Source organism: Hippocampus guttulatus, chromosome 4, assembly GCF_054856545.1.
Source record: "Hippocampus guttulatus isolate MCC_2025c chromosome 4, RoL_Hgut_1.0, whole genome shotgun sequence".
Lineage (NCBI taxonomy): Eukaryota > Metazoa > Chordata > Actinopteri > Syngnathiformes > Syngnathidae > Hippocampus > Hippocampus guttulatus.
In genome coordinates this window covers 2,769,077-2,795,198 of record NC_141264.1, presented here as the reverse complement: position 1 = coordinate 2,795,198, position 26,122 = coordinate 2,769,077, and the positions used below count along the sequence as shown (strand labels likewise).

The 26,122-nt window shown below is 42.1% G+C and overlaps 1 protein-coding gene across 1 annotated transcript in view; it reads left to right on the top strand.

Annotated features, from left to right (window-relative positions):
- Positions 1 to 26,122, top strand: part of LOC147205616 (anoctamin-1-like) — a 50,543-nt gene that overhangs the window by 14,295 nt on the left and 10,126 nt on the right. The window contains exons 6-21 of the mRNA XM_086108446.1: positions 1,390 to 1,438; positions 2,296 to 2,351; positions 2,637 to 2,678; positions 4,973 to 5,037; positions 5,447 to 5,581; positions 9,240 to 9,400; positions 10,026 to 10,108; positions 12,371 to 12,382; positions 12,963 to 13,037; positions 14,263 to 14,331; positions 14,439 to 14,640; positions 19,842 to 19,953; positions 20,079 to 20,136; positions 20,566 to 20,666; positions 22,966 to 23,108; positions 24,386 to 24,538. Of these exons, the coding sequence (XP_085964572.1) occupies positions 1,390 to 1,438; positions 2,296 to 2,351; positions 2,637 to 2,678; positions 4,973 to 5,037; positions 5,447 to 5,581; positions 9,240 to 9,400; positions 10,026 to 10,108; positions 12,371 to 12,382; positions 12,963 to 13,037; positions 14,263 to 14,331; positions 14,439 to 14,640; positions 19,842 to 19,953; positions 20,079 to 20,136; positions 20,566 to 20,666; positions 22,966 to 23,108; positions 24,386 to 24,538 (1,516 nt within the window). The remainder of the gene's footprint in view (positions 1 to 1,389; positions 1,439 to 2,295; positions 2,352 to 2,636; positions 2,679 to 4,972; positions 5,038 to 5,446; positions 5,582 to 9,239; positions 9,401 to 10,025; positions 10,109 to 12,370; positions 12,383 to 12,962; positions 13,038 to 14,262; positions 14,332 to 14,438; positions 14,641 to 19,841; positions 19,954 to 20,078; positions 20,137 to 20,565; positions 20,667 to 22,965; positions 23,109 to 24,385; positions 24,539 to 26,122) is intronic.

The window sequence follows — 26,122 nt, the reverse complement described above, 5'->3', positions numbered from 1 at the left end:
CTTGGGCTCTGGTGACAGTCCTCTTGAGAGGGTTTGAACTCTCTTCCACTCTGGAGTTCCCAACATTGAGAGACATTTAGCAGGTGTGTACATACTTATTGACCCCCGGCTTGACACCTGTACCTTGGGGTTCACCCCAGCGGACAAGAAGATGGTGGTCTCCGACCTGGCAGACCCATTTGGATTGTGAGAATTTGCTGGGAACGTCTGGCAGAATCACTTATCAGAGTCTCAACTCCCACCTCTGGCAGAGCTTTTTACAACATCCCAGGGGAGGCAGTGACATTGAATCTGAGTGGACTATGTTCAGTGCCTACGTTGTTGAGGCGGCCAATCTGGGCTTTGGTCGTAGGGTGGTTGTTGCCTGTCGTGTGTCGTGCCAATCCCTGGTGGACACTGGCGGTCAAGGGTGGAGTCAAGCTGAAGGAGTCCTATCAGGCCTTTTTGGCATGTAGGACTCTGGAGGCAGCTGACAGATACCGACTGGCCAAGTAGAACACAGCTTTGGCAGTCCCCGAGGCATGGGAGTTCTGTGAGGCCATGGGAAACAACTTCCCTGGCTTCGAAGGAATTTTGGTTTTACCATCCGCTTTATCATGAGGGGGAAGCAGTACACCTTTCACACGGTGTATAATGGTGATGGGGCACTGCTGACCTGGACTGGGCGTTGTGAGTTGGTGGGGAGAATACTTCAAAGACCTCCTCACTTCCACCGACAGACACACCTTCCTTTGAGGAAGCAGAGACTGGAGTTTTTGAGGTTGACTCTTCTTTTTCTGGGGCTGAGGTCACCGAGGTGGTTAAATATCTCCTCGCTGGCAAGGCTGCGAGGGTGGATGACATTCGTGAAGAGTTCCTAAAGACTCTGGATGTTGTTGGGCTGTCCTAATTGACACAGCTCAAAAACATTGAGTCGCCTCGAGGATGATCCAGGACATGCTGCAGAGACGATGCCCACCAGCTGGCTTGGAAACACTTCAGGACCTCTCAGGAGGAGCTGGGCGAAGTGGCTTGGAATATGGAAGTCTGGGCTTCCCTGCTTAAGATGCTGCGCCCACGACCAGACCTCGGATAAACGGAAGAGAGTGATGATGATGATGATGATGACAGTATTGTCTTTGTTTGGTTGTTCAGACAAAAAAAAAAATCTAAGAAGATTGAAAAAGGATTTGGTAATCTCAAACAAAGTAGAATGATTATAATACTAATCCATACAAACACAGATTTAAGAAAAATCATATATAACTTTTTAGTAGCAAAATTCTGAGGTGGCATCTGGGCTGAACTGAAACTGAACAAAAAAATCACTTATCTTTGCTGTCTGTATGAAAATACACATTTCATAAATGTTTCAGTAGCAATACATTAATCATATAACTTTTCTTTTAGGTTTATGAAATACTAAAGAGGACTAAATGCAAGGCCAAATACAACATGGGTAAGTCTGACAGTTGTAAATCAAGCTATTCAGAATACAAATTAAAGACAGACTACTAAAACTACTTTAATCATAACAATCCATTCTTTAAATGTTTTTATCGTCATGTCATAGAATGTTGTCCAATTGAATCCAAACATGGGCTTTCAGAATATTCATAGTATCAATATTCATATTCAATATTCATAATGACCTTGATAAATTACATCAAATTATACTCCAGGCTGACTGACACTCTTTTGTTGATATTACACAGATTCAGTTGCATTTCATTTTGTTAACAGGTATTTTTTTCTTATACTGAATATCACCCCCAAATAAGAAATTCAGTCTTAAAATCTGATGGTTGATTTTGTGTGGCACATTATGCAGAGAACCAGACCACAAACCTGGAGCATGCAAGGAGTGATGTCAGAGTGAAAGGATAGAAAAACATCTTAAGCTAGGTTTGTGGATTTGGTGACTTGGTTATATAATTACAATTTTTGGGGAGCGGTCACAGCATGACACAACTGTAACCCTTCAGTCCAAAGCCAAATCCCAAAGAACAAAATTCAACATAGCGCTGCCCACCCTCGAGGCTTCGACATGATACTAGAGTACCTGTTGGGGATGTGGTTGTTTTTGCGTTATCACATTTCAGTGCAATGTGCCCTGCTGTCACTTAAAGGTGACACTGGATCTTCACACAATTGTATTGATTGAGTCATTGGGTGAGGAAACTCAGTGTGGGAGGTGGTTATTATGTAAATCAGCCCCAGTGTGAGGTAACTGAGTAAGCAAAGCAAATCGGGAGATTCAAAATATTAATAATTTACCATTATTATTTATAATACTGATTTCATTTTCCTGGGCAGGTATCACCAGTCTCCTCGGTAGTGGTGTCTATACAGCTGCTTATCCTCTCCATGATGTGAGTAGAACTTGCAAAGCAACAGAACACAACATCAGAAAGGGTTCTTCAACGAAAACCGAGATAATCTCAGTACACACACACTCACACACACACACACACACACACGGGTATGTGCCCTTTGACAGACTGGCAACCAGTTCAGCGTGTAGTCTGCCTTTCGCCCAAAGTCAGCTGGAATAGGTTCCATCACTCTCTCTCTCTGTCTCTCTCTCTCTACATACACACACACACACATTCCATGTCACAAGTGTGTGTTTTTGATATTTATCTTTCTGTCAATAGGGAGACATTGATGAAGAGAGTGCAGAGCAAAATGACAGAAAAGTAAGTGTTCCTAACTCCACCCCCACCATTTTGAGGTTTAATTTATCACTAATTGGGAACAATTGAGCGATTGCTACATACAAGACTAGATACTGGATACTAGCCAGAAATATAAAACAAAAAATAAATAATGGCTAATTAACTATTTTAAACTAATTCCGAAAAAAAACCACGACCTAAATGTAAAATATAAAGTGATAATATGACCTATTCTCTTATAAAAAAGCAACATAATAATCATCACTTGTTATAAAATCACAGTTTAGTGAGCACTTTTAATTGGAAGGTTGTAGCACATTATCGAAACCCATTCCCTTAATTTCACCATATGAAATTATAATATTTGTTTTTGTTTTTTTAACCTAAATGTGTACTAATGTTTACAATTGGGGCCAGCATGTCTAAAGGCATATTACGGTAATAATTTATAAGAAAAACACTTGTTGGCCCTAAGAATAAAACAGTCAAATGAAAAACAACAGTGTTGTAACTGAACTAGTTTAATGAATGAAAGTTCATGAACACGTTCATATTTTGGGCCAACGTGAACTGAACTTAGTGTATTTTATTCCAATGTACGGTTTTTGAACAGCAGTTCATTTTGTTCAAGAGTGCCAGGTTTTCTCGACAGCAAACTTAGCTAAACACATTGTAAGCAAGCCTTAATTAAGTATAAAAAGCCATTATTTGGCAACCCCAGCCAACAACAGTCAAACGGCTCATGTGTCATCCAAATGTGATGCATGTTCAGGAGGAAAAACAAAACTCAAATGCACATCAATGTAACTCACAGCAGCACTATAAGCAGCTCTGCCACCCCTGACTTGGGAAACTCTAAGGTATCCTCTTTATTTTATTAAACAGTAAGAGTTTCCCTTCAAACAAGGACCCACAACAATCAAGCCAATTTATCAAAGAACAATCGTATCTCCACCACATTTCACATTACGTTTTTCCCACGGATGGCAGAAGAGCACCAATGACTACATCCTTTTCATAGACTTTTGTTTTGTCTTTAAAATACAATCACCACATAACAGCTGGAAGAAAAACCACAATTGTAATAGCTAGACATTGGCACCTGCAATTTGGTCCTCTGCTTGCTGTCACGACAGCAGCAGAGCAATGGGAATTAAACACTAGCGTCTCCAGGGCAACGTCCGCAGTCCCCCGCTCTTTAGCCTGCTCAACGACAGATCATCAAGTTTACGGATGACGCAGCAGTGGTGGGTTTTCTTAATGTAGCTCAGTAGTTTCCAACCTATTTTGGCCTTTGTACCACCAAACTTTTTTGTCATGTCATGAGTACCCCTGACTCATATGTGTTGATGATTCGCCAAAGATAGAACGTAACACAACTGATCATTAAATGAAAATCATTTTATTTAAATTAATTTGAACATTTAATCCTTGAGCATTTTCTTAACCTCAAATGAAACATACCGCAAAACTTGAGCTTCTGAAAATAAGTTCTCTTTAAACAGGCATTGAACTTTAAATCTCAGGAACAACACACTTAACAAGACTAATATTCATGCTCACTACTGTATAGCAGTTTTACATTCTTTTCATCAGCCATTTGAGCTTTAATGAGACACTTGAGCATAAAGGTGGCTGTTGTGATATTGGTGATGCGGTACCACAGGCAATTGATCTGGAAAATAAATGGTCAAATCTTTTCATGTACCCCCTGCAATGTGCTCACGTAATGTATCCCTGGTTGAGAAACGCTAATGTAGATGACCTTAGCATAAGCACTGTATAATCATGTGCTTTGGTTGCGAACAACAAAGAAAAATATTTGAAACTTCTCTCAAATTTATGATGAGAACAACGCATTTGATTTGTACAGCATGGTGGTCGACTGGTTAGCACGCCGGCCTCACAGTGCAGAGATGCAGGGTTCATTTCCAGCACCGGCGTTCCTGTGTGGAGTTTGCGTGTTCTCCCCGTGCCTGTGTGGGTTTCCTCCGGGTATTCGTTTCCTCCCACATCCCCAAAACATGTATGCCAGGTTAATGGAACACTCTAAATTGTTCGGAGGTGTGAGTGTGAGCGCAAATGGTTGTTCGTCTATGCGTGCCCTGCAATTGGCTGGCAACCAGTTCAGGGTGTACCACGTCGACTCCCCGAAGACAGCTGGGATTAGGCTCCAGCATGCCCGTGACCCTTGTGAGGCGAAGTGGATGAGAAAATGGAAAATGGATTGATGGATACCGACTTTGCATGAGTTCTTTTCGAATGACCCATATATTGACATGCTGGCATATAAACAACAGTGATCTGTTTCTCAGCTATTGTATGAGGAGTGGGCAAACTACAGTGTCTTCTACAAGTACCAGCCCATTGGACTAGTGAGGTAAATCTGTCTGTCTCTGTCCATTCACCAACAATATCTATCAATCTGTCTGTCTATCCGTCTACCTTGAACAAAATATAAACACACTTTATAAAAAAATGTAAAGGATATATTTTAGATGTCATTAAATGAGTTATGCATATTGGTTTGGAGGAGTTAATAAAAATCAGACTCATAATCAGGAAGATTTCATATGGGTGCACCTAGTGTCTGTCTGTCTGTCTGTCTCTATCTCTATCGGCAAACTTCACTTCTAAAACAAGTATACAGTATTTAGCATCAGAAAAGAAGTGTGAGTTCTGGAGAGAATTCATTTGTCAAAGCCAATTAATGTGTCCATGTAAATATACGAAGTCCATTTATTCCCCTCTCAGGTAGCTAATTTTTTTTTGTTTGTCATTTTGTTAAGGAAATACTTTGGAGAGAAGATTGGACTGTACTTTGCCTGGTTGGGACTGTACACCCAGATGCTGATACCTGCTTCTCTGGTGGGAGTCATAGTCTTTCTGTATGGATGTGCAACAGTCGATGACAATATACCAAGGTAAACCTCATTACAGGAAAATATGGGAAAAAAACAAAAAAAACCCCAAAAAAACTAATATACTCACATGCACACAAACATCTACACACACACACAGTTACAAAAAAAACAATTATACAACCGCTGGGAATACTTAAAACGCATTAAATGCCATACAGTAATTGCATAAAAAGTCAACACCTCTAAATCACCTGCTGGACTGCTTTTGCCTGCAACGCAAGACTAATCAGTCTATGCTTTTGCGATCATTTCGATTTTAAGTGGGTGTTAATTTGTGTTGTTTATGTAGACAAGGGTGTTTACACATCACCATTGGTCGGATTTAATGATATCAGGTTTGTATTTATGATCCCGTGTGTACGTTTGTGCTGTCGTCGCACAAGCAGAGTTGGCTCCTATCTGTGTAGGAAAGGCAGTGCCACACACTGTCAAGATGCAACGTACTCGACAGCAAGTAGAACAGTATGGGAAGGCACAGGACAGGGTTGGAAAGTGAGGCAAGTGTTGCTACCAGTGTATGGTGGGAGTGTTTATGCGGTGCCGAAATACCTGTCCGCAATTTAGATTACAAATGAGAGAACAGTCCAGGGAGTTAACTCAAAGCAACACAACTAGATTTTTGTTCAGCAGGTCTTTAAAACAACAATTTCTGGATAGACAGTGCTGTACATGGAGTAGAAATCAGTCATACAATAACAAAGACAGTGAAAACAGTTAATAGCACCAATACATGATTTTTTTAAAAGCATTAATTATTAACCAATAAATTAATCAATTCATTCATGAATCAAACAATTTATCAATGAATCCATACCAACACAAATACAACACCATAAAACACATGGCAAGTCTCATGCTGAGTTGAAAGCCAAAAGAATGAAAATGTGTGTAAAAACAAGTTTTTAAAATGGACAGAGAGGGTCCTAACATTTAACAGAAAGTCATTCCAAAGGGAAGGACCAGCAATGGAAAATGTTGATCCCCTCTGAGACTCCGCCTGGTTCTCAGTACTTGTAGCAGCACCTGCTCTGCAGAACTGACCTAATGGGTAGGTGCGTGGCGGGGGAGGGTGCTCAGGTATAGGGGGCGAGACCATTTAAATATTTGAAAACAAAAGCATCTTAAAATGAACTCTAAAATGAAAAGGGAGCCAGTGACGGGAGGCCAGAATTGGAGTTATGTGCTCCCTCTTACGAGTAGCAGTTAGGAGGCAAGCAGTAGCATTTTGGACCAACTGGAGGCGCTTGAGGGAGGACTGGCTGACTACATAATAATTACAGTAATACAGCCGTGATGTACCGAAGTTATGGATTACTGTTTCTAAGTGCTGTTGAGAAAGAAGAGGCTTTACATTAGAGTCAAGGTAATCATAAAGGCATCATCACTTTTGAGTGGCTCCACATCAAGCAACTACATCCCATGTGCATATAATAATAATAATAATAATAATAATACATTTTATTTATAAGCGCCTTTCAAGACATCCAAGGACACTTGACAATAACAAAAAACACAAAACAATACGGGTTGAGCAGCGGCAGCCAAACGCACCAGCGTTCACTCAACCCGGAAGTCAGAAAGAAACCACAAGGGAGGGAGAGGGGGAGAAAAAAAACCCACGCTCGAACTATCCTCATTTTGAGGATAATTTGAGTTAGGCAAAAAAGTCCTGCACAAGCATATGACAGTTACAACAGGTCACAAGACAGAAACAATGAAGACGGTGATACAAGGGAGTCTATGAAGGAGGGGGTGATGGTGGTGGACTAGCTTCCGTGCATACTTTCATCAGGGGACGGTCGAGATAGCAGATGTTGTTTTGGTAGCAGGCTGCCCAAGAATTTAAGACAGCCTTGAGTCTGTGGCTTATGTCTCTTTAGTGGCGTCGATCAGCCAAATCTGTGATTTCTGTCAATATTTGAGCACGGATTCCAGTTTCTCCAAGTTCTTGACCATCTTGCAGAGACGCTCCAAAACCGCAACAGTTTGTGGTTGAGCACAGTCTGAGTCTGAGTGTTGGACAGCCGCACAATGCCATCCTTAGACCAGCAGCCTCTTCAGTACATGTACAGAGATACAGTATATGAGTGAATTAACACTGTCACACATGCATTTTAAACATGCCGAACACCGAGCAACGCGGCCTAAACTGACTGATTCGTCACACAGTGGGCTGGGTTCAGCAAAACTGTTGTTTTCATGAGTGGCTAATTTCAGGTCTTTGGTGTTGCTGTGATTCAAATGTTAAATTGTAACAAAAATGCACAGGTCTTTACACAGAATAAAAAAGTTTCCACATTTTCAGTCTCAGTTAAGTGAGACCCAGTTTGCCGGCAGTCACTGCTGCGCTGCCAGAAGAACATGTAACATGCAAACTCCACACAGCTGTGCCACAGTCGAGATTTAAGTTGAGGACCTCGTGGCTGTAGAGCAAACGCCCCACATTAGAAAGTGCTGTCCTTAACCACTCAGCCATGGTTGCTCGTGTCACATGAAGGTACACTATGTTTGATTTTCAACATTTAAGGCCTCTGCTTCTCATCATCCACAGGATATTATGGCACATAGTGCCATTCGTCTTCAGTGTCGAGACAAAACACACATGCCTTGTAGTGGTGTTAATATTACTTTTACTTTCGAAGAGATCACTTGTTGAAACCATTAGCAACATCCTGTGGCACTTGGCCAGCACTGGAACTTGTGTGACAGAGCAGGCTGAAAAGACAAGTTGTTTTGTAGATGTTTAACGTGTCTATTTGATTAATTTCCCCCAAATAGGTACTGTTTACTCTATTAGAAAAAGATTACTTCCGAAAGCAATGTTCTTTTTTTTTTTTTTTTCCCAACTACAAGTCAAAGATCACTTTTGCTGGGTTTGGTCATGTGACGTTCTACATATAGCAAATTTCAATTACTAACATTGATCAGCCCCCCCCCACCTGTGTGGTTACTAGTGCCATCTTTATTCTTTATATTAAGTTCAGCAGTGCCTGATCAAATAAACTCCTTCCTGGAAGTTTGACTGTGAAACATTCAAATGTCCCCCCCCCCCCCCCCCCCCCTGATATAGCGCTTTGACAATAGCTGCAGCTAGCTGTATCAAAGCGCTTTACAGAACATTCATTCATTCATCTTCCGAACCGCTTTATCCATCGGGGGATGCTGGAGCCTATCCCAGCTGTCTTCGGGCAGTAGGCGGGGGACACCCCCAATTGGTTGCCATCCAATCGCAGGGCACACAGAGACAAACACAACCATGCATGCCCACACTCACACCTAGGGACAATTTCGAGTGTTCAAACAGCCTGCCATGCATGTTTTTGGAATGTGGGAGGAAACCGGAGTACCCGGAGAAAACCCACGCAAGCCCGGGGAGAGCATGCAAACTCCACACAGGGAGGTTGGATCTGGAATTGAACCCGGTACCTCTGCACTGTGAGGTCGACATGCCAACCACTGGACTACCGGGCCGCCGCTTTACAGAACATTTAAAATAAAATAACACGAAGAACACATACCACAGAACATGGACAACAAAACAAACGGAACAGCTATTCCCGCAAACCAATAAGAGTGCATTTGAAACAGTCTACTACTTCCAGTTTTGTCAATTTTAAGACCTTTGTATTAAACATTGTATTTCAATGATGTCTTCCAGCATGGAGATCTGCCACCAAAAAAACAATATCACCATGTGTCCTTTGTGTGATAAAGTGTGCAGCTATTGGAAGCTGAGTTCTGCTTGTGGAACTGCAAGAGCCAGTCACTTATTCGACAACCCAGCTACCGTATTCTTCTCTATTTTCATGGCTCTTTGGGGTAGGTGAGCACACACACACACGCACACACAAAAACACACGCACACACACAATGGTACATATTAGTAAGAATTTGTATACATATTCGTATGTTAGCTTTTCTCTGGAGGTTTTTGAATGCATTGCTGTCAACGCCGTCAGATTATATTACAGATGTCAATCTCAAACAGCATTGAGAGTAATTTTGCTTGAAAAACATTGTTGTGGTGTTGGTTAGTCTCCTTTGTAAATCACATTGGCTATTTAGGAAAACAAAAAGGGCATATGCCTAAGAATTTGCAATGATGTGTGTTTGTGTGTCCATGTGCATGTGTGTGTGCGTGCGTGTATGTGTATCTTCCTTTTAATTGGTACAAATACCTACTTTATTTCCGCAATATTCAGAAAAGTATTTTGTGACAGGAATCCCGTTTAATTAAGCTTTATACCTGCACTAGTACATATCTTTTGAGAATATGATTATTTAATAAACCTGGACACTCCAGAAATGATATGGGTCAAACTTCTCGTTAGTCTCAGCAAGACAGGTGCATTTTTCACGACAAAAAAAAGAAAAAAGAAAACATCATGAATGACTTGCTTTTTTGATTGTCTTCATTGTCCTCTACTTTGTCTCGAAACGAAAGCTGCCATGTTCATGGAGCATTGGAAGAGGAGACAAATGAGGCTAAATTATGAATGGGACCTGACCGGGTTTGAAGATGAGGAGGTAAGACTTGAATGTCAGGCTGTTTGTAAGGGCAATCGAATTAACAATGGCCTGGGTTTTCCATAGTCAGTCGTAAAGTCCTTCCCTTATACAGCTGGGCAAAGTAAATTCCGTTCATAGCGTTTTTAAAATTGTGATTTTGTTTTTCTAACAAATGAGCTGAAAAGAAACACCATCACATGCAGGCAGCATGGTGGAGTTCTGATTTGCATGTTTCTCTGACAGCCGAGACACTTCGGGCTCCAATTTCGAGTCAGGCATACTTGTGTGCAGTTTGCAATGCCCTCCCCCATGCTGAGTGGGTTACCTTCCGTATTTCACATTGGAAACGAGAGAGAGAGAGAGATCCTTACATCCATACATTATCTAAGACACTGATCCTCACGAGGGTCATGGCCGTGCTGGAGCCTATCCCGGCTGTCATCGGGCAGCAAGTGAGGTACACCCTCGACTGGTTGCCAGACAATCACAGGGCACGCATAAACCAACAACACTCACACGTACGGACAATTTAGAGTGTTCCATTAACCTCCCATGCACGTTTTTGGAATGTGGGAGGAAACCTGGAGAAAATCCACGCGGGCACGGGGATAAGATACAAACTTCACATAGCAAGTCCAGGGCCACCCACGACCTGAGGTGGATGTGCTGACCAGTCTTTAACCGTGCCACCCATATACAGTGTGTGTGTGTGTGTGTGTGTGTGTGTGTATATCACACACATGAATACAGAACTATATTTACAGTACATAACATGCGGCCTGGTTCAGTGGTTAGCGCGTCAACCTCACAGTGCAGAGGTTCAATTCCAGCTCCGGCCTTCCTGTGTGGGGTTTGCATGTTCTCCCCGTGCCTGCGTGGGTTTTCTCCGGGTACTCCGGTTTCCTCCCACATTCCAAAAACATGCATGACAGGCTGATTGAACACTCTAAATTGTCCCTAGGTGTGAGTGTGGGCGTGCATGGTTGTTCTTCTCTGTGTGCCCTGCGATTGGCTGGCAACCGGTTCAGGGTGTCCCCCGACTACTGCACGAAGACGGCTGGGATAGGCTCCAGCACCCTCGGAGAATGGATGCATGGATGGAGTACATAACATTGTTATTTTTCGATTTATGTCCTTCAATGCTAACCAGTGTGCCCCGTAGATCATCACGTCAGCTTGGGTAGGATGGATGAAGATGGGTGAATGAAATAATAACTCACTTAATTGATACAATAGAGGACAAAATATACAGTGCATCATCATTGTGAAAATTCACATACTTTGCGAGAGATCTCTTCCCCCCCCCCCCCCCCCCCCACTGTTCAAGCAGGTGTTTATTCCAGTAAAAATTCCAAAGGAGTTGGGACATTGTTTGAAAAATAAATTCAAAACATAATACAAGGATTTGCAAATCCTTTTCTACCTATATTCAATTAAGCAGTCAACAAAAACAAGATTTATTTTTTTTGTATTTGTACAAATAAGGTTTTCCCTCAACAAGATACTTCCTAAAAAACAGGCACCTGCTCATGTTTGCAATTTAATACAGTACTATCTATCCTATATCGTCTTGGCCCAAGATCGAAGGTTTTTCTCTGAACCTTTCCAACCCTTGACTGTCCTCTAGCAAGAGACTGAACCTCCCAGTTGCCTCTGTTTGGTAATCAGCAGAGGTGGGCATCGTCAGTCTGGTGAGTCTGTCAGTGACCTGCTGTCAGTATTTCAGGCCGGTCAGGTCCGTCCAAGACGTCGGCAACAGCCAAACCGCATCGACAGTGGACTTACCGGTACTTCGTCACACGCAGGTGCTGCACACCTGACACGCAGCCAAATCCAAATTCAGTCTCACAGATCTCAATGACAGCCCTTATTATTTTTATTTCAGCAATCACCACGCTGTGCATGTGTCTTTTTTTTCCTTTATTTGGCTGCATGTACGGCTTGTGCAGCACCAATGTGTGATGTGCACATTTCGATGCAGTCTCAATGGACAAGGGACAGATCGGGCCCACATGGGTCGACATGAAATACTCACGGGAACTGTGGCGGACAGACGGATCTTCCGTCACTCTGACAGAATGCGCACCTCTGCTAATCATGTGTGTGAATGAACTGCTTACTCAGCTTGCATGACATCATGTACTTCCAATTAATAAAGCACAGTTATTATATTTATCAATTGTCATGTTACCATAGTTAAGGGCATTCAAATTGCTTTTACTAACAATAGATCTTTCCCCTCCACCCCCTCCTTTGTCTCTCCTGGTTTATTTTTCACAGGAAGCACTCAAGGTTTGGATAAAGTATCTTTTTTGTTTCGTTTTGTTTTTGGTTCTGTACATGTTCCTATTCTGTCTCTCTGCTACTCCTAAACTATTTTCTCATTATTTCCAAACACTTTAATGAATCTATTAATAAAATAGATTTAGATTGAGATAATATTGAGCAATTTGAGACTGATTTTGGCAGTACAAACGCAAGAAATGATGGGCAGTGTTGAGTGTTGCTCTTCACACAGGGGAAAACAGAGACGCCTTAGTTTTCTTTTTCAGTTTTTTTTCCAGTTCTTCTTTTCTGAGGTTAATTATAATACAAAACTTTTGATAACACATTTAATTTCTGAAATTCCTCCTGCAGCAGCACTGAACATTTCATGTTTAAATTATGATAAACACAAAATTACAAAACCTCATTCTGAGTGATTATGAAAGTTCACCAGGATTAAACTGCAAACTTTAGTGTCTCACTTATCATTGAAATATGACTTTCTCCTTCCGCAGGGTCCATGTCCATCTTTTTAGAAATTCTTATTTACTTCACGCCAAGCACTTTTCACATCCAACAATAATTTTTCTCTCCATCACTACCACAGGACCACCCCAGGGCTGAATATGAATTCCAAGTCATGCAGAAGTCCCTAAGCAGAGATCGCAAAACACAATACAAGGTATTCCATGATGTGCTGCATTTCTTTTAAAAGTCTTTCCCCATTCAATAACCCAGCGGTACGGATCTGCATTTATTTTGACACTTAATTCAGAAAAAGTTTCATTGTCAACCAGCGTATGCTTCATGGTGTTCTTTGTAACATTGAAACAACCAGCAATGAGTTTTCTCACACCGCGTAGACATCATTCATTGCAAGTATCTTTGTTGTTTTGCTCAAAATTATTCCTCAACTTCATATGAACTGTTGAAAAAAAAAAGGAAATGAAAGACAATATTTGTGAATCACTGCGCAGTTTGGTTTTACCAAATGTATGATCTGTACATTTGTTAAAAAAATAAAAAATAAAATAATTCTGTTGGCATTCTTTTCAATGGGACATCTTGCTTCGGTTCCCAAATGTTTTGTTCCGCCACAAATGTTCCACCGACTACCTCTAATAACAGCGCACTTACCATACTTTCTGCACAATAAACTGCTTCGGATTATAATGCGTTCCTTCAATGAATGGCCTAATTCAAAACTGTTTTCATATGTTGGGCGCACCGCATTATAAGGTGCATAGAAGCTACAATAGTGGCTGCCGTTGCACTATGCATCCACCAGATGGTATTACGCTACAGGAATACAATACCATACAATACAGCTTTCTTTATACAGAGCCTTCACAGCTGCTGCAACTGTAACAATGCATGAGAACTAGTCACAAACACGGACATGAAACATATAAATACAAATGGCATTACAAAAGAATGAATGGAAGACAAAAGGTATGAAGGCAATTGATTCAACGTAAAGGCACACAACCTTCGTGGGCTCACATCAAAAAAGGGGCTAAATATCCTTAGAAGTGTTGCCTGTCTCCTTCTTCCTTCGTTGAGTCTGGAGTTAACTATGCTTTTGGTGTTATGTTCATTTCATAATGGCTGCAGCCGCTCACAAAGTAGTTGTCTGTTTGTGTGTCAGTTGGCGAATGCACACGTCAATTAGTGTCGGGCAAACCCTTTTAGGCTACATGCGGTTCCTGCTAATAATCATCACTAGATGCCATAGGAACACTGACAGGGAAACAACCCAATGGGGAATATCAAGAGAGTTATTCTCTTTATATTAGGCGCATTCCATTTTAAGGTGCACTGTTGGCTTTTGAGAAAATTGAATGCTCATACAGTGCGAACAATACAGTATTCATATCTTCATTTTCAATCGTTTTTGTATTTCTCAGATGGAAAAACTGACATGTCGAGATCGCCTTCCTGCCTACATGACGAATGTTGTCACAATGTTGTCCATGGTAAGCTGTATTTCCTGTAGATTGGTTCTTGGTTGTGATATATCTGTACATACAGTATGATATAAACAGTGCATTCTATTTGTAAGTGTGCACATCTGAATTGCCAGATCGGTGTTACCTTTGCCATTGTATTTGGTGTCATCCTGTACCGGATCTCCACAAAAGCTGCTCTTCACATGAGCTCCAATCCAGTGACACGGAACCATGTCCAACTTACTGTCAAAACAACAGCAGCCATTATCAACCTTGTGGTCATCCTTATACTGGATGAGGTGTATGGAGCTGTGGCACGATGGCTCACTGTTTTAGGTAAGTAGATTTCAATAGCTGAACCATTTAAAATGTGTATTGACTCATTTCGTTCACTGAGTGTGGCCAGTAGAGATCAATTGATTTATAGGCAATTGTTGAAAATGTTTTTGTCAAATGGGTGATATGGGCAGTCACCCGGGGCGAAATTCTCAGAGAGGCAGTCTTCTGCCCTAACCATGCGTTTGAGATGAGAGCACGGCGTAGACAGCGAGCTAAACAATCCTCCAATAAAAATACGAAGATGAGAATCCACCGTTTGATATTTTTATGGAGTTTTTCTTGTAAATCTGTACACAAATAGAAAAACAATACAAATGTTTGTATAGCATCTAATTGTACATATGAAATGATATTCGACACTCTTGTAAGAGCCCTATTCTCTAACTTATTCAACAAATCTATGGTAAATATCTACAAAGATTAATTGATAAAATACTAATAACTTGTACAGCAAAGAGTGGTATATACAACTGTGTAAATGTACTTACAGATTGTGCCTGAATGTGTCAAAAGGAGGAGGATGGAAGTGGATGTTATCACACCTCTCCACTGTTTCTCTCTTATCAATTAAAATGGCTACCCCACTGACTTTATGGGTGGTTCTAACTACTTCCACCACTAGAGGCACTGTACTGAACTGTAATACAAATTACTGGGGGCAGAATAGGCGGCATGACGCTCATTCTCATCTGAGGGCATAAAGTTAAATCACACCTTCCATTGGACAAGACTCCAAGACGCCTTTGTTTTTTATTTTTATTTTCAAATCAACACCTTTTTTGTATCTTTGCACTAAAAGAGAGTTGAGTTCCAATGTGCACATTGTCATCCATATTTAACTGTGTTTTCTGCAACCAAAGCTTTCTGAGAAATGTTTTCACTCACTTTTGCTTTCATTGGTCTGGATGAATGCTCTGTGCGAGACTTGCTTTTCTGGACATCGCAGTGCACAAAAATGGTCGATAAGAAGCAGAAATTGATTCATTCATGAGAGATCCCAGAATTGATTTGGATGACAACGATGTATCAGCTCACTGAGTACATAGGAATTAATGACAGATAACATTAGTTCATGATTCATTGTGACAAGTCACAAGATTCAATACATTGAGAAATAATGGCGTACTGAAAGAATTCAAGAAAGAGTGAAACAGTTGAATAAGTGTTGCAATATTAAACACAGGGGGAGATCTTGCCCCAAGTGGAGGAGTTTTAGTATCTTGGGGTCTTGATGAGTGAGGGCAGGAGGGAGCGAGAGATCGACAGGCGGATTTGTGCAGCATCTGCTGTGACGTAGACTTTGCATTGGCCTGTCGTGGTGAAGAAGGAGCTGAGCCAAAATGCGAGGCTCTCAATTTACCAGTTGATCTACATTCCAACCCTCATCTATGGTCACGAGCTTTGGGTCTTGACCGAAAGAACGAGATCCCGGATACAAGCGGCTGAAATGAGTTTTCTTCCCAAGGAGTCCGGGCTCTCCCTTCGAGGTAAGGTGAGAAGCTCGGTCATCCGGGAGGGGCTCAAAGTCGAGCCGCTTCTCCTTCATGTCCAGAGGAGCCAGATGAGGTGGCTCGGGTATTTGATTAGGATGCCTCCTGATGCCTCCCTGGTGAGGTGTTCCAGACATGTCCCACTGGCAGGAGGCCCCGGGGATGACCCAGGACACGCTGGAGAGATCATGTCTCCAACCTGGCTAGGGAATGCCTCGGGATTCCCCGGGAAGCACTGGAATAAGTGGCTGGTGAGAGGGACGTCTGGGCTCGTAATTTGGTTGACGTCATGATTTGGAGTAATATTGTATCGTGTGTCGAAAGAAGCAAGTGGAGAAGTAAGTCAGGCTCAAGAAGCTTAGGAGCAGTGTTCAAATTGCTTTTCCAATGGTGGAAACGGGAACAGAAATGAAAAAAAAAGTGGTATTTAAGAATGCCCTGCAGATGAAAAGAGTGTCATATTGAGTGACGAGGCCAAAATTAAAAAATGAAGGTGTAATTAGTGATTCTGCCCCGCAGGTGGGATGCGAACTAGAGGACAAAGAAAACTTCTGGATGGAGTTAGACAGAGAAGTTCAGAGCTTCTGAGGCAGACAGAGAGCCAAAGATTGGTGCAGATTGTAATGGACATCCTGGTACACTCAACAGGGTGATGAAGAAGTCATAGGGCGGGAAGGTTGACATCTTGTGCAAATGATATAATCTGAAGGCAGTTACTGGCGGTAAATTAGTGGTCGGGGACAGTGAAGCAAGACAAGATCACCCTCTTGGGATTGAGCAATATACTTAGGATGGCAACACTGAAGCCAAGTCACTGAGAACCATTGTATGTTCACCCCTGCTAATTGCAGTTAGCTATTAACAGACAGGGAGGCCTGGTGGGTCCAGTGGTTAGCACGTCGACTTCACAGTGCAGAGGATGTTTAATTCCAGCTCCGGCCTCCCTGTGTGGAGTTTGCATGTTCTCCCCGGGCCTGTGTGGGTTTTCTCCAGGTACTCCGGTTTCCTCCCACATTCCAAAAACATGCATGGCAGGCTGATTGAACACTCTAAAATTGTCCCTAGGTGTGAGTGTGAGCATGGATGTTTGTTCATCTCTGTGTGCCCTGCGATTGGCTGGCAACTGATTCATGGTGTCACCCGCCTACTGCCCGAAGACAGCTGGGATAGGCTCCAACACCCCCGCGACCCTAGTGGGGATAAAGCAGTTCGGAAAATGAATGAATGAAAATGAGTATTTTGAAGTCAAGAAGGCGCCCGAGTAGGCAGCCGTCAGCAAGTGCTCTTATGAGCCTTGCTTTTTTTGTTGTTTTTGTGTTTGATTTGTCACTTTGTGTTTGTTGTTACGTCGTGTGGACCTGATGTGGACTTTTTTCAGCATTTTTTTGGCCACGACATTCATCAAGGAGGAGACTGTACTCGGCGGTTGCGCCTTCTCGGCAGCATGGGTATACCAGCACTGTTTTTGACTGGGAGGAATGTCGGCACCATTTGACGGTCGTTGCTGGACAGTCCCGGGGCGCTTGTGTCTTGCGCCTGTAATGGGCAGCAATTTTCACAGTCCCGCTTTGTTCAGCGGAGAGATCGGTGCTGTTGAACGGTCTGCGGCTGGATGGATGTAAGTCTTGAGGAGCCGACGATGAGAAGAAAGGAGCGTTAGCGCGGAGCGCCGATGCGGATTTGGAACTGGGAGTCGCGGCTTGGAGTTTGAAGCGGATTACGTGGGACAGGAGAAGTGAACTACCGTATTTTCACGACCATTCGACGCACCGTATGGTTGGGCGCAGTCTCATTAATGGGTGCTATTTCTGTATTTTACACATAGACAAAACGCACTGTATTATTGGGCGCAATTTTAAAGTGGTAAAACACACGCCAGCTTAAACATACGGCATGCATGCGCGCACGCTAAAAACACGTTAGCTTGTAGCATACGGTAGCATGCCAAGACATACAGATACAAGCTAAAAACACGTTTTTAAAAAGGCAACGGAAAACCGAGTTCCGTTGTATTTTATTTAGCCATCGTACAATGTACTCACGTTTTTCGATCAATCATCACCCAGAAATCCATCAAAGTCCTCATCCTCTGTATCAGAATTGAACAATTGTGCAAGTACCGGTAATTCATCAAAACCGCCGTGTTCCCTCTCGTTGTCAGTCACTCTCATTGCCATGTGGCTCCACAGAAATGATGCCGGCTTTGCCAAAAACTCGAACAACAGTGCAAGCAGACACGTTCGTCCAAGCAGCCACAATCCATTCGCAAATTGTGGCGTAACTCGCCCGGCGCTGCCTCTCACTCTTTGTAAAGTTGTGTTTGCCATCGATCATTCATTGTTCCCATGCCGTTCGCAACTTTACTTTGAACGCCCGGTTGATGCCGATGTCCAGCGGTTGGAGTTCTTTAGTCAAGCCTCCGGGAATAACGACAAGCTCAGAGTTCATTTGCTTGACTTGGTTTTTCACCGCTGCTGTGAGATGGGCACGCATGCCAAAAGCATAACCGATGGCTTGAAGTTTGAACTGAGCTTCGTAGGCGTGTCTCTTTGTAGAATTTATTTTCGGGGGTTCTTAGAAACCAAAACCGAAGTTGTTTTGCAACAATGCACATAGCCACACTCTATACAGGTGTTGGTACCTGCTTGGGGCGTACCTTTAGCGTCCACTTACACGCCCACCCTTCACTCATTGGCGGACTTCTTCCCCGCATGCCTGTCCTCACTCACATCTGCCTTTTCTCTCTCTCGCTCTCCATATGTGTATATATATACACGCCCACCCTTCACTGATTGGCCGACTTTTTTGCCGCATGCCTGTCCACAGTCACTTCCGCCTTTTCTCTATATAAACAGCGTGTCGGCTGTCAGTCAGGTTTTGGAACTCAGCGCATAGACAAGACGCTCCGCATCGTAAGGCGTCCTGTCCATTTTGGAGAAAATTTTCGACTTTTAATGGCGCCTTATAGTCGTGAAAATACGGTAATCTCTTTTCGTCAATGGACGCTACAGCTTCGTGTTTGCTTTCAAAACTTAGCTTGTAGCAGACGTGTGCACATTTTCAGCATGACATCTCTGATCCACTGGTGAAAGGGCACTTTGATCCCCTCCTCTTTCATCTATAACTGCTTCAGACAACAAAGTGTATGCAGAAAATTGGTGAAGATTGCACGACTGTCTGTGTCCTATGTGTTGTGTTGTGCTAGTTGGACTTCAAAATGGCGCCACGACAGTGGCTGCCTTTCCAGCAGCTCCTATATTTTGTTGTTCTACTTCTTCCTTTCATAACTTTGCTGCTGTGAATTGGGAATTTCTCCATTGCGAGACTAATAAAGGTGTTCTTATTTTCTTATTAACAGACAGATCCAGAGGTAAATTTAGTTTATTCATTTGGTTTCAATGGAGGAGGATCGTAAAATTGTCCTTTTTATTGGCTGCGGCTAAGTCATCTATGGCCTTTGATTGCAGTACAATTCATTTGGTATACCCCATTGTATTGAACTTGCGCATGGCTGTACATTACAACAAGTGAACCTTCACAACAGTTGATGGTTGCTGTACGTTAAATTTTAGGCACCCTGGTAACCTGCACACATTATACTGTCAACTGCCTTTCACTCATAGAAGTAGAAACCTGGAAGCCACCATTGACACAAATTGAGAGGAGAAAGTGAAAGCCTTGCAAATGGGTGGTTTTTTTCTGTTTTAGAGGTTCCAAAAACAGACAAGAATTTTGAGGAGAGACTCATATTTAAGACCTTCATTCTGAAGTTTGTCAATGCTTTCACACCGATCATCTACATTGCTTTCTTCAGGGGAAGGTTAGTGGTTTTATGGTTTCATTTATTTTACTTTGTAGAGCTAACGACTGAATTAAAAAAAAGAGGAATAAATGCTTTATCTTTAAACATAATGCTTCATTCCTTTCATTGTCTTTTCCTACCAGGCTGGTCGGCCGACCAGGCAACTATTTGTATGTTTTTGAATCCTACCGAATGGAAGAGGTAAGGCTTGCAATTTTGTAGGGGAAAAAAAAAACGACACAAGTTTTGTAACAATTTTAACTGACTCAAAATATTGTTGTACTCTTTTATCCATAGTAGATTACAAATAAAACTTGAGTCAATTAACCTTAACGTTGACATTCCCAGCTGGTATTCCATATTGCAATGTGAATCTCGTGATTAATATTAAATGTATTGATGCTCGAATCTGGAATGCTGGGAAGTAGGAAACCTTCAAAATCTATCTTCAAAACAATAGAAATGAAATTGTTTGTGTTGAAAACAACCTCATACATGCTTTCATGCTTTTTTTTAATGTGGAATTTGTTAGAATTACTATATGGACACCACATGAAGATATTTTTTTAAGAAGTGACACTGAAAAATAGAATTGATCTGCTGTTTCACAACCCAATTCTGGATTCACAGTGTACTCATGGAGGCTGTCTGATGGAGTTGTGTATTCAGCTGAGTATCACCATGTTGGGAAAACAGCTGATTCAGAACAACCTTTTTGAGATTGGAATACCGTAAGTTTACATCGGATTTTGATTGTGGTACTTTAGGAAAAATACAGGGGGGTGCCAACTTACAATACATCCATCCATCCATTTTCCGAACCGCTTGATCCTCACTAGGGTCGCGGGGGGTGCTGGAGCCTATCCCAGCCATCTCCGGGCAGTAGGCGGGGGACACCCTGAATCAGTTGCCAGCCAATCGCAGGGCACACAGAGACGAACAACCATCCACGCCCACACTCACACCTAGGGACAATTTAGAGCGTCCAATCAGCCAGACATGCATGTTTTTGGAATGTGGGAGGAAACCGGAGCACCCGGAGAAAACCCACGCAGGCCCGGGGAGAACATGCAAACTCCACACAGGGAGGCCGGAGCTGGAATCGAAGCCGGTACCTCTGCACTGTGAAGCCGACGTGCTAACCACTGGACTACCGGGCCGCATACTTACAATACAATACATCCTAATTTATAATTCACAACAGCTGCAGCTGTAACAAAGCACTTTACAAAATATTTAACATAAAGTAAAATAATAAACACAAAACATAACAAAAAAAACACGGACGGCCGTGCAATCTTAACCACTTTTCCCTCACACGCTTTGTTGTTTGAAGCACTTCTCAGTGAAAGAGGAGAGAATCAAATTGTCCTTTCACCAGTGGATCAAAGACATCATGCTCAAAATGTGCACACGTTGGCTACAAGCTAAGTTTCAAAGTAAACAAGAAGCTGTAGCGTCCATTGATGGAAAAAAAGGGATTGGTTCACTCCTCCTGTCCCATGTAAATCTGATTCACTTCCAAGCAGCGACACTCGGTTCCAACTTAGGTATATGGGTTTGTATAACAGCCGTGAAACTAGTGACATATCATATGACAGATGTATTTCTATTATTTTGAATAATAACAATACTAAGTATCATCTATTTACTCTTTTCTTAATAACTGTATAGGTCCTTTTGCACCCCGTGTATATTTGCATTTTCACCATTCTTCTAAATGTATCTATTCACCCGACTGGTCCCGCTTAAATCAGAATACTGTTGTGATGAAAGTATGCAATCATTGCCATACAATCGTGCAATAAAATCATGTACTTATCTTACAAGGACCTCAACTACATCAAATATTTTGAAAAGCTAGATGCATATTGCTATGCAACACTATTTGAGAGTCCTTGTCTCGTGAATTCAGGGATTTGTATTTTTTTTAATATATTCAGCATGTTCGAAGACAACCACTGAAAACATGCTCATGCTTAAAGCTATGTCGCACTGTGGACATTTGGTGTTCAACTATTTTCACCATTTCAATTTTTCCTGATTTAAATTTTTTTGTGGAGGGTGTTTCTAAACGGGGCTCACATGAGTCGCCTCTCTGACACTATTTGTGACCGGCTCTGGCTTCAAGGTCCTCATGGGAGGGGAAAAAAATGCAAATTGAGACATTCATGTATTACAATTCTACACTTAACTCCCTTTAAAATGATACACAGTATAATACATAGAAGTACCCCAAAAATACGACAAAGTGATAACAATTGTAATGTTGCCAGATTGAAATCCTTAGTTTTGGGGGGAAAAAATACATTGCGAGATACTTTCATAAGTTTCTTCATCGTTATCCTATTTTTCAAAAGGTCTGGATCATCGGAAAGATTGCTAAAACACAGGTCTCGTGCATGTTTTGTATTAATAAATTATTTTTGTTCAAATTCCATCTGAGTCCACGCTTTGAGAGTCTGATTCTGTCCATATCATTTCGGAATTTGGGACACATTGTATTATTTATTTATTTATTGAAACAATGTTGAAGCATTTGTAGTGTATGAAATCATTTCATCATGTTAGTCGGAATTTGCGTCATAAGAAAGCCAGCGGCAACATGTATGCCAATATGATCTTTTTGATGGTCGTTTGTCAACTGTAAATTTGTGGAAAAATTCTAGATGTGGAACTCGCATGTGGTGGGTTACTGGATCAATATGAAAACTCGGCTAAATGCGATCAGCTCGATGGACATTAGTCAACGCATTACAGCAAAATTATTACTGTTAAAATGATTGGTAGTGTTTATAAATGACTACAGTTCCAATACATTGTGTACATAGCGTAAAATATGTTTTTTTTGTGTGCAAGCATGGTCTGAGGAAGTTCTAAATTTGTTCGCCAAATATGCAGAAACTCAAGTACTTACCAATTAGTGGTGCGTACGCACATTAGTAAATGACTGCAATCAACAGGACCAATATGTTTCTTTCGAATTGAAAACACTTGAATTTAAAGGATCTCCATTTGTCCATTCCACAGCAAGCTAAAGAAGCTTATTCGCTACATCCAGTCAAAGCAAGGCACTTTTCAAGAAGAAGAGAGGCAGAAGAAGTTGCAGAGATATGAAACCGACCAGTTTCTGGAGCCATTTTCCGGATTAACACCTGAATATATGGAAATGAGTGAGTACCACAAATGAAAATATCATTTTATGAACACGTGTACACAAACGGTGTAGTGTCTCTCACTTCTCTTTAGTGAATCTGTGTATCTGTTTAATCATGCATTCATGTGTCTTTTTACAAAATATCCAAGAAAAATTACCAACCAGCAATATATCCAAAGGATATTTCCAGACAATGCCATGTAATAGGAGGACATTTGACAATTGACATGACATCCCTGCAAGCAAGCTGGCATCTTCAGCTTTATAATGCACCACACATTTTCAATGGGAGACAGGTCTGGACTGTAGGCAGGCCAGTCTAGGACCTGCATTGCTTGACTACGAAGCCACGCTGTTGTAACACGTGCAGAATGTGGTTCAGCATTGTCATGCTGAAATAAGCAGGTATGTCCATGAAAAACTTGGTACCTTTCAGCAGATATGTGACTTAACCTTGCCAATGGCACTAAAACAGCCCTATCATATCACAGACGCTGGCTTATAAACTTTGCGTCCATAACAGTGCAGATTGTTCTTTTCCTCTTCGGCCTCGAAGAAATGACGTCCACAATTTCCCAAAACAATTTGATATGCAAACTCGCATGGCAGGTTAATGGAAGACTCAAAATTGTCCCCCGATGGAAGTGTGATCGCAAATGGTTGTTTGTCTCCGTGTGCCCTGCGTTTGGCTGGCAACCAGTTCAGGGTGTACTCAGCCTACTGCCCAAAGACAGCTGGGATAGGCTCCAGCACGTCCGCAACCCTCTAGGAAAAAGCGAATTAGAAAATGGATGCATGGACAACATTTCAACTTCATTGCAATTGGGTTTGCAGTTTGAAAAGGATGGCCCAGCGTGACTGAAATTGAGGTTTGTATTTTTATTGTTATTAAAAACAACGAATGGATCTGTGAAGTATTTGAGAAGAGTTGGGCCAAAAGATGAAGCTCTCAAATTACCCCTTCATCTACAGTATGTGCTCACTCTAACCTATGGTGACGAGCTTTAAGAAAAGATAAGATATCCTTTATTTGTCTCACACTGGGGAAATTTACAGTCTACAGCAGCAAAATTGGGGGTAGAAAGAAGAAATAAGAAAAACAAAGTGTTTGCATTCACAATAAAATGTTTCAGTTTAAGTTCTACTCAAAAGTACAAGGTCAAAAAGATGAGCTGATTTTCTTTCATGGGCTTATGGTTAATGCTCACAGAGTCCTCATAAATGTAATAATCACAAATTATAAATTGAAAAATTATTCGTTAATATATCCTCTTCTGTCTTCGTTTTCCCCAGTTATCCAGTTTGGTTTTGTCACGTTATTTGTGGCATCCTTCCCCTTGGCTCCATTGTTTGCTCTGCTCAACAACATAATTGAAATACGACTTGATGCAAAGAAGTTTGTGACTGAGTTGCGAAGACCCGTGGCAGCAAGAGCCAAAGACATTGGTTGGTAGTCGCCGATATACAGTACCTCAAAATATGATCATATTTTCATCTACCGACCTACCTATTTCATCTGCCTACCTACCTACCCAATCCATCCATCCATCCATCCATCTCGTCATGGGTCACCTAAGCATGTCATCCTTTTCTATCTTACCCTATCTTCTGCTTCCATCCCTCAAATCAAATGGTCTCATCTTCTGTGATAACATCGATCAATTTTCTCTTAGGTCTTGCATGAGCTGTCTTGGCAGCTCATGCAAGACCCTCATTCATCACTCTTCCACTCTTGCTTTATTTATATGTGTGATATGTATGTGTGTGTGTGTGTGTGTGTGTGTGTGTGTGTGTATATATATATATATATATATATATAGAGAGAGAGAGAGAGAGAGAGAGAGAGAGCTTAGTTGGTAAGGCATCGGTTTGGCGTACGGGAAACGGTGGTTCGAATCCCGCTTGGGGCAAAAATGAGCACAAAACACCGTCCAGTGTGGGTCCTTGGGCAAGATCCTTCACGCTCATGCCTACCTCATACAATGATGAGAGACAATAAATTAAATATAAAATATTGGGAGGCAAGCCCCAATGAATGAAATGCTGAGCGAGGCAGCAACTGACCTGACCAACCATGGAAAAGACGGTTGGAGGCTAAGATCAAGGCGGCTCGGAAAGATGTGAGTCAATTGACGGAGGCCCAGAGAGGTGTGATGAAAAGGCCGATACCTGAGAGGTACATCCAGATGACCATACCTGAAGCACTCGAAACTGCCAAACAAAGGCTCCAAGCCTTGTCCAGCCGCCTAAAGCGGTACACAAAAGAGAATGAGGGCAGATGAATAAACAGGCTGTTCGCAACACAACCTGCGAAAGTGTACGCTCAGTGGCAGGGTCCTAACAACAGAGCTGACCCACCAAGACTGGAAACTGAAAGGTACTGGAAAGGCATATGGGAGAAGGAGGTTGCACATAACAGCAGTGCACAATGGCTGGTGACCCTGAGAGAGGAGCACAGCAACCTCCCTGAATAGAACCCAGTAACCATAACAGTGGCAGACATACAGGAAAGAGTCTCAGATATGAAGAACTGGACAGCACCAGGCCCGGACATGGTCCACACCTACTGGCTAAAGAAACTCGCAGCACTCCATGAGCGCCTAGCAGCACAAATGAACCAGCTGCTGAGGGATGGGACTCACCCAGGATGGCTAACCGAAGGCGAACGATCCTGATCATGAAGGATCCCTTGAAGGGTGCAGTCCCATCCAACTATCGGCCAATAACCTGTCTCTCCACAACATGGAAGCTCATGTCAGGCATCATTGCGGCTAAGATAAGTGGACACATGGATCAATACATGAGCGAAGCACAGAAGGGCATTGGTAGAGATACCAGAGGAGCCAAACATCAGCTCCTGGTTGACAGAACAGTCGCACAAGACTGCAGGTCCCGACATACCAACCTGTGCACAGCCTGGATTAATTACAAGAAAGCCTATGACTCGATGCCAAATACATGGATCCCTGAATGCTTGGAGTTGTATAAGGTGAACAGGACCCTAAGGGCCTTCGTTGCGAACTCGATGAG